This window comes from Silurus meridionalis, chromosome 6, assembly GCF_014805685.1.
Source record: "Silurus meridionalis isolate SWU-2019-XX chromosome 6, ASM1480568v1, whole genome shotgun sequence".
NCBI lineage: Eukaryota > Metazoa > Chordata > Actinopteri > Siluriformes > Siluridae > Silurus > Silurus meridionalis.
Genome location: NC_060889.1, coordinates 32,976,560 through 32,986,559, shown reverse-complemented (window position 1 = coordinate 32,986,559; position 10,000 = coordinate 32,976,560). Strand labels below are relative to the sequence as shown.

The following is a 10,000-nucleotide window of genomic DNA, read 5'->3' as shown; positions in this document are numbered from 1 at the left end:
TGTGTTTGTGTGTGTTTGTGTGTGTATGTGTGTGTGTGTGTGTGTGTGTGTGTGTTTATGTGTGTGTGGATAGAGTGTGTTTGTTTGTGTGTGTGTGTGTATGTGTGTGAGTGTGTGTTTGTGTGTATGTGTTTGTGTGTGTGTTTGTGTATGTGTGTTTGTTTGTGTGTGTGTCTGTGTGTGTGATAGAGTGCGTTTGTTTGTGTGTATTCGTGTGTGTATATTTGTGTGTGTGTGTGTGTGTGTGTGTGTGTGTGTGTTTAGTTTTAGTTTCAGCCCACAGCCTCAAACTAAAAACTACATTAAAACAAACAATATAGAAAAAGTAGAATCACCATATTTCCTCTAATTTATGATTTCATAATATTAAAAAAATCTAATAAAAAAATAATAAAGAATTTATGTAGAACAGTATATGTAAGAACACATGTAATCTGTGTTAAACTTGTGTGCAGTTTTATTTGTTAAAGTTTCCTATTTTTAGTTTTCTATGTTTATTTAAATGAAACCTGATCGTTACCATTTCGTAGACTTAAATGGAGAGCTATCCAGGTTAATGCTAGTAAATTATGGTGTGCCACAAGGTTCAGTTCTAGGACCCCTGCTTTTCACAATATACATGCTTCCTTAGAAAATATTATTAGAAGGCATGGAATTAGCTTCTATTGTTATGCTGATGATACCCAGCTATATATCTCATCTAAACCAGGCGATATAGCCCAATTAACTCGGATAACTGAGTGTGTTAAGGAAATAAGAGACTGAATGACCCATAACTTTATACTTTTAAATTCTGATAAGACTGAGATTTTGCTCATCGGCCCAAAAACTAGTATACAGAAGCTCCAGCATCTCAACCTGCATTTAGACGGATGTTCTGTAACCACTAGATCAACAGTAAAAGACCTGGGAGTTATTTTAGAGCAACGTGTCTTTCAAAAATCACATCAACCAAGTTACAAAAACAGCTTCTTTCACCTTAGAAATATTTCTAAGCTAAGAAACATGTTGTCTATATCTGATGCAGAGAAGCTCCATGCGTTCATGACCTCCAGACTGGACTATTGTAATGCATTACTAGGTGGATGTCCTGCATCACAGGAGTTCTCACAAGGTCAAGAAAATATCACCATATAACCCCCAATCTTCTCATCCCTATATTGGCCTCCTGTTAAGTTTCAAATCCACTACAAACTACTGCTTCTTACCTACAAAGCACTAAATGGTTTATCTCCATGTACCTCTCCAGTCTTCTAACACGCTACAATCCGTCACGCTCCCTGAGATCTCAAAACTCTGGACTTCTAGTAGTTCCTAGAATAGCAAAGTCCACTAAAGGTGGTAGATCATTCTCACATTTAGCTCCTAAACTCTGGAATAGTCTTCCTGACAGTGTTCGGGGCTCAGACACACTCTCCCAGTTTAAGTGCAGATTCCTATATACAGCTATATACAGTAACTTAGAATACAGATATTCAGGCTCTAATATCATCCTGATGACCCACTTCTGGGTGGAGTTTTCTTTAATCTGAGACGACTACCTGCAGCTGAGGAGGGTTCCACATGAACAGATCCATGAGGTTCTTGTGGAGGTTAAACTCAAGAACCATGAAAATGGATTTGAACTGTAATTAAAATAAACAGTATGCTATAACGATTAAGATCTGCAATCACCATGAACAGTTTTACACTCGAGTCTCCATCAGTGAAAAGGTGAAAACCTCAACAATGATGGAACTGTAATGAACATCTGGTGCCTCCTTATTCCATCTCAGGGAGTTTTTCCATCACCACTGTCACCACTGACTCACTCATTATGGATAAATCTATAGGGATTCATTGATACATTTAAAATGTAATGTAATGAATATAATATCAGTGCTCTCTCTCTCTCTCTCTCTCTCTCTCTCTATATATATATATATATATATATATATATATATATATATATATAGTGTGTGTGTGTGTGTGTGTGTGTGTGTGTGTGTTAATGATGTATTAAATTAAAAGGGTATGTATATTAAAATGTGGTGAAGCTGTACATTTTAACCAGTCAGTAAATTTAGAACATTATTATTCTACAGTTAAAAAGACCGAATGATGTAAAAGAACAAGTTAATTTAGTAAATTGTGAAATATTAAAGTGTATAATGTTGGATAATATTATACATTAAACATTTATTTGAATTCTTTATGTCCTGTACCTCAGTGAGGCTGTAGCTGCTGCGCATGCGCACTCGTGAGAGTACATCCGGGAACTTCCGGGAAGCCCGTCAGCCAATATGGCGGAGGTAAGAAATTCTAAATGATTTTCCTTTTAAAAACAGAAACACAGTAAAAAGTCTTCTGGGTTTTATTTTCATTAATTGATGTAGTGAGGGATGTGTATGTTTGAGATGATCGCGGGTGGATTTCCTCTGCAGCGCGGTGTGAACACGAACACTTTACTTATTCAAACTTGTTGGATTTGTACTATGTTTTATTCTGTAAAGTTCTTAGCCTGCAGCTCGCGCCGTTAGCGGGGGGTAGAAGTGCGCGTGTCCCGGGGTAGGTGAGGGGCAGTGTGGGGCAGTGAGGGCCACAGCGGGGTTTATTCACTTAGTATAAAAAAGCTGGAGTTGTGTGGAGTGATGATGATGATGATGATGCTGGAGACTGAGTGCAGTGTGCTAGCAGGGTTAGCATAAAGCTAACTCTCTGTGTGGAGACTGAACTGAGGAAAAAACTTCACTCGGGGGAGAAAGATCTAAAAAATCTCCTCAGAGTGGGTATTACAGCCATATAACCCGGGAGTGTGTGTGTGTGTGTGTGTGTGTGTGTGTGTGTGTGTGTGTGTGTGTGTGTGTGTGTGTGTGTGTGTGAGGGGGGGCGTGTTTAGGTAGTCACGTACGCACACTGGCAAATTATAATCCAAACACTAAGATTAAATTTTTTATTGTGTCTTATACTAACTAACATTACTGTCCATTCACTGTCCATTACCAACATCACTGTCCTTTCACTGACATCACTGTCCATTACCGACATCACTGTCCATTACCAACATCACTGTCCTTTCACTGAAATCACTGTCCATTACCAACATCACTGTCCTTTCACTGACATCACTGTCCATTACCGACATCACTGTCCATTCACTGACATCACTGTCCATTACCAACATCACTGTCCATTACCGACATCACTGTCCATTCACTGACATCACTGTCCATTACCAACATCACTGTCCATTCACTGTCCATTACCAACATCACTGTCCTTTCACCGACATCACTGTCCATTACCAACATCACTGTCCATTCACTGACATCACTGTTTATTACCAACATCACTGTCCATTCACTGTCCATTACCAACATCACTGTCCTTTCACCGACATCACTGTCCATTACCAACATCACTGTCCATTACTGACTTCACTGTCCATTACCAACATCACTGTCCATTACCGACTTCACTGTCCATTACCAACATCACTGTCCATTTACTGTCCATTACCGACATCACTGTCCATTACTGACATCACTGTCCATTACTGACATCACTGTCCATTACCGACATCACTGTCCATTACCGACTTCACTGTCCATTACCAACATCACTGTCCATTACCAACATCACTGTCCTTTCACTGACATCACTGTCCATTACCAACATCACTGTCCTTTCACTGACATCACTGTCCTTTCACTGACATCACTGTCCTTTCACTGACATCACTGTCCATTCACTGACATCACTGTCCATTCACTGACATCACTGTCCATTCCCGACATCGCTGTCCATTCCCAACATCGCTGTCCATTACCGACATCACTGTCCTTTCACCGACATCACTGTCCATTACCGACATCACTGTCCATTACCGACATCACTGTCCATTACCGACATCACTGTCCATTACCGACATCACTGTCCATTACCGACTTCACTGTCCATTACCAACATCACTGTCCATTTACTGTTCATTACCGACATCACTGTCCATTACCGACTTCACTGTCCATTACTGACTTCACTGTCCATTACCAACATCACTGTCCATTACCAACATCACTGTCCATTACCAACATCACTGTCCATTACCAACATCACTGTCCTTTCACTGACATCACTGTCCATTACCGACATCACTGTCCATTACCGACATCACTGTCCATTACCGACATCACTGTCCATTACCGACATCACTGTCCATTCACTGACATCACTGTCCATTACCGACATCACTGTCCATTCACTGACATCACTGTCCATTACCGACATCAATGTCCTTTCACTGACATCACTGTCCATTACCAACATCACTGTCCATTACCAACATCACTGTCCATTCACTGACATCACTGTCCATTACCAACATCACTGTCCATTCACTGACATCACTGTCCATTACCGACATCACTGTCCATTCACTGACATCACTGTCCATTACCGACATCACTGTCCATTCACTGTCCATTACCGACATCACTGTCCATTCACTGTCCATTACCGACATCACTGTCCATTCACTGTCCATTACCGACATCACTGTCCAGTCACTGTCCATTACCGACATCACTGTCCATTCACTGTCCATTACCGACATCACTGTCCATTACTGACATCACTGTCCATTACCGACATCACTGTCCATTCACTGACATCACGGTCCATTACCAACATCACTGTCCATTCACTGTCCATTACCGACATCACTGTCCATTACCAAAATCACTGTCCATTACCGACTTCACTGTCCATTACTGACTTCACTGTCCATTACCAACATCACTGTCCATTTACTGTTCATTAATGACTTCACTGTCCATTACTGACATCACTGTCCATTACCGACATCACTGTCCATTCACTGACATCACGGTCCATTACCAACATCACTGTCCATTACCGACATCACTGTCCATTACCAAAATCACTGTCCATTACCAACATCACTGTCCATTTACTGTTCATTACTGACTTCACTGTCCATTACCGACATCACTGTCCATTACTGACATCACTGTCCATTACCGACATCACTGTCCATTCACTGACATCGCTGTCAATTACCAACATCACTGTCCATTACCGACATCACTGTCCATTACCAACATCACTGTCCATGCACTGTCCTTTACCTACATCACTGTCCATTACCAAAATCACTGTCCATTACCAACATCACTGTCCATTTACTGTTCATTACTGACTTCACTGTCCATTACCGTCATCACTGTCCATTACCGTCATCACTGTTCATTCACTGTCCATTACTGACTTCACTGTCCATTACCGTCATCACTGTCCATTACCGTCATCACTGTCCATTCACTGTCCATTACCGACATTACTGTCCATTACCGTCATCACTGTCCATTACTGACATCACTGTCCATTACCGACATCACTGTCCATTACCGACATCACTGTCCATTCACTGACATCGCTGTCAATTACCAACATCACTGTCCATTACCGACATCACTGTCCATTACCAAAATCACTGTCCATTACCAACATCACTGTCCATTCACTGTCCATTACCGACATCACTGTCCAATACCAAAATCACTGTCCATTACTAAAATCACTGTCCATTACCAACATCACTGTCCATTCACTGTCCATTACCGACATCACTGTCCATTTACTGTTCATTACTGACTTCACTGTCCATTACCGACATCACTGTCCATTACCGACATCACTGTCCATTACCAACATCACTGTCCATTCACTGTCCATTACCAAAATCACTGTCCATTACCAACATCACTGTCCATTACCAACATCACTGTCCATTACCAACATCACTGTCTATTACCAACATTACTGTCCATTCACTGTCCATTACCCACATCACTGTCCATTCATTCTCCATTTCCCACATCACTGTCCATTACCCACATTACTGTCCATTACGGACATCACTGTCCATTACGGACATAACTGTCCATTACCGACATCAATGTCCATTACCAACATCACTGTCCATTTACTGTCCATTACCGACATCACTGTCCATTACCGACATCACTGTCCATTACCGACATCACTGTCCATTCACTGTCCATTACCGACATCACTGTCCATTCACTGACATCACTGTCCATTACCGACATCACTGTCTATTACCAACATCACTGTCCATTTACTGTTCATTACTGACTTCACTGTCCATTACCAACATCACTGTCCATTACTGACTTCACTGTACATTACCAACATCACTGTCCATTTACTGTCCATTACTGACACCACTGTCCATTACTGACATCACTGTCCATTACCGACATCACTGTCCATTCACTGACATCACTGTCCATTACCGACATCACTGTCCATTCACTGACATCACGGTCCATTACCAACATCACTGTCCATTCACTGTCCATTACCAACATCACTGTCCATTACTGACATCACTGTCCATTACTGACATCACTGTCCATTCACTGTCCATTACCAACATCACTGTCCATTACCAACATCACTGTCCATTCACTGTCCATTACCGACACCACTGTCTATTACCAAAATCACTGTCCATTACCAACATCACTGCCCATTCACTGTCCATTACCGACATCACTGTCCATTACCAACATCACTGTCCATTACCGACATCACTGTCCTTTCACTGACATCACTGTCCATTACCAACATCACTGTCGATTCACTGTCCATTACCGACATCACTGTCTATTACCAAAATCACTGTCCATTACCCACATCACTGTCCATTACCGACATCACTGTCCATTACTAACATCACTGTCCATTACGGACATCACTGTCCATTCACTGTCCATTACTGACATCACTGTCCATTCACTGTCCATTACCGACATCACTGTCCATTACGGACATCACTGTCCATTACCGACATCACTGTCTATTACCAAAATCACTGTCCATTACCCACATCACTGTCCATTACCGACATCACTGTCCATTACTAACATCACTGTCCATTACGGACATCACTGTCCATTCACTGTCTATTACCGACATCACTGTCCATTACTGACATCACTGTCCATTACGGACTTCACTGTCCATTACGACATCACTGTCCATTACTAACATTAATGTCCATTACCCACATCACTGTCCATCACTGTCCATTACCGACATCACTGTCCATTACTAACATCACTGTCCATTACGGACATCACTGTCCATTCACTGTCTATTACCGACATCACTGTCCATTACTGACATCACTGTCCATTCACTGTCCATTACCGACATCACTGTCCATTACTGACATCACTGTCCATTACCAACATCACTGTCCATTCACTGTCCATTACCGACATCACTGTCCATTACCAACATCACTGTCCATTACCGACATCACTGTCCTTTCACTGACATCACTGTCCATTACCAACATCACTGTCCATTCACTGTCCATTACTGACTTCACTGTCCATTACCAACATTACTGTCCATTACACATCACTGTCCATTCACTGTCTATTACTGACATCACTGTCCATTACCAACATCGATTTTTATTTACTGTCCATTACTGACATCAATGTGCATTACCAACATCACTGTCCATTACCAACATAACTGTCCATTAACTGTCTATTATCAACATCACTGTCCATCACCAACATCACTGTCCATCACCAACATAACTGTCCATTATCAACATCACTGTCCATTACCAACATTACTGTCCATTCACTGTCCATTACCCACATCACTGTCCATTCATTGTACATTACCCACATCACTGTCCATTACCCACATCACTGTCCATTACCGACATCACTGTCCATTCACTGTCCATTACCAACATCACTGCCCATTCACTGTCCATTACCGACATCACTGTCCATTACCAACATCACTGTCCAATCACTGTCCATTACCGACATCACTGTCCATTCACTGTCCATTACGGACACCACTGTCTATTACTAACATTACTGTCCATTACCAACATCACTGCCCATTCACTGTCCATTACCGACATCACTGTCCATTACCAACATCACTGTCGATTCACTGTCCATTACCGACATCACTGTCTATTACTAACATTAATGTCCATTACCCACATCACTGTCTATTACCGACATCACTGTCCATTACTAACATCACTGTCCATTACGGACATCACTGTCCATTCACTGTCTATTACTGACATCACTGTCCATTCACTGTCCATTACCGACATCACTGTCCATTACGGACTTCACTGTCCATTACCGACATCACTGTCTATTACTAACATTAATGTCCATTACCCACATCACTGTCCATTACCGACGTCACTGTCCATTACTAACATCACTGTCCATTACGGACATCACTGTCCATTCACTGTCTATTACCGACATCACTGTCCATTACTGACATCACTGTCCATTCACTGTCCATTACCGACATCACTGTCCATTACTGACATCACTGTCCATTACCAACATCACTGTCCATTCACTGTCCATTACCAAAATCACTGTCCATTCACTGACATCACTCTCCATTACTAACATCACTGTCCATTCACTGTCCATTACTGACTTCACTATCCATTACCAACATTACTGTCCATTACCGACATCACTGTCCATTCATTGTCTATTACTGACATCACTGTCCATTACCAACATCGATTTTTATTTACTGTCCATTACTGACATCAATGTGCATTACCAACATCACTGTCCATTACCAACATAACTGTCCATTAACTGTCTATTATCAACATCACTGTCCATCACCAACATCACTGTCCATCACCAACATAACTGTCCATTATCAACATCACTGTCCATTACCAACATCACTGTCCATTACACATCACTGTCCATTCACTGTCCATTACCCACATCACTGTCCATTACACATCACTGTCCATTACACATCACTGTCCATTACACATCACTGTCCATTCACTGTCCATTACCAACATCACTGTCCATTACCAACATCACTGTCCATCACCAACATCACTGTCCATTCACTGTCCATTATCAACATCACTGTCCATTACCAACATTACTGTCCATTCACTGTCCATTACCCACATCACTGTCCATTCATTGTCTATTACTGACATCACTGTCCATTACCCACATCACTGTCCATTACCAACATCACTGCCCATTCACTGTCCATTACCAACATCACTGTCCATTCACTGACATCACTGTCCATTCACTGTCCATTACCGACATCACTGTCCATTATCAACATCACTGTCCATTACCGACATCACTGTCCATTCACTGTCTATTACCGACATCACTGTCCATTACACATCACTGTCCATTACACATCACTGTCCATTACCACATCACTGTCCATTACACATCACTGTCCATTCACTGTCCATTACCCACATCACTGTCTATTACTAACATTAATGTCCATTACCACATCACTGTCCATTCATTGTACATTACCCACATCACTGTCTATTACCGACATCACTGTCCATTACACATCACTGTCCATTACTAACATCACTGTCCATTACTGACATCACTGTCCATTCACTGTCCATTACTGACATCACTGTCCATTCACTGTCCATTACCGACATCACTGTCCATTACTGACATCACTGTCCATTCACTGTCCATTACCGACATCACTGTCCATTACTGACATCACTGTCCATTCACTGTCCATTACCGACATCACTGTCCATTACTGACATCCATTACTGACATCACTGTCCATTCACTGTCCATTACCGACATCACTGTCCAAGTATTATTTAAGTATTAATTTCCTATTGTATTTTTTCCTCACAATTCCAACATTACTTTATATTTGCATTTTCACAACAGTGTCTCTCTTATCATCATCATCATCATCATCATCATCATCCTGTTACTACATGTAACTTTGTATCTGTTATTTCTGAAATTGAGGAAGCTTGAAGGATCTTTGATATGATCTGCATAACTGTTGTATTTATTTCAGCAGACTAACAAATGTCTTCTTACCTTTTATCCTTCATTCATTCACTCCCTTGATATGC

At 41.4% G+C, this 10,000-nt stretch overlaps 1 protein-coding gene across 1 annotated transcript in view; it reads left to right on the top strand.

The window, feature by feature from the left end:
• The first annotated feature begins 2,218 nt into the window (after positions 1–2,218).
• Positions 2,219–10,000, top strand: part of mier1b (mesoderm induction early response 1b, transcriptional regulator) — a 19,074-nt gene continuing 11,292 nt past the window's right edge. The window contains exon 1 of the mRNA XM_046851296.1: positions 2,219–2,291. Coding sequence (XP_046707252.1) covers positions 2,283–2,291 — 9 coding nt within the window. The 5' untranslated portion in view covers positions 2,219–2,282. The remainder of the gene's footprint in view (positions 2,292–10,000) is intronic.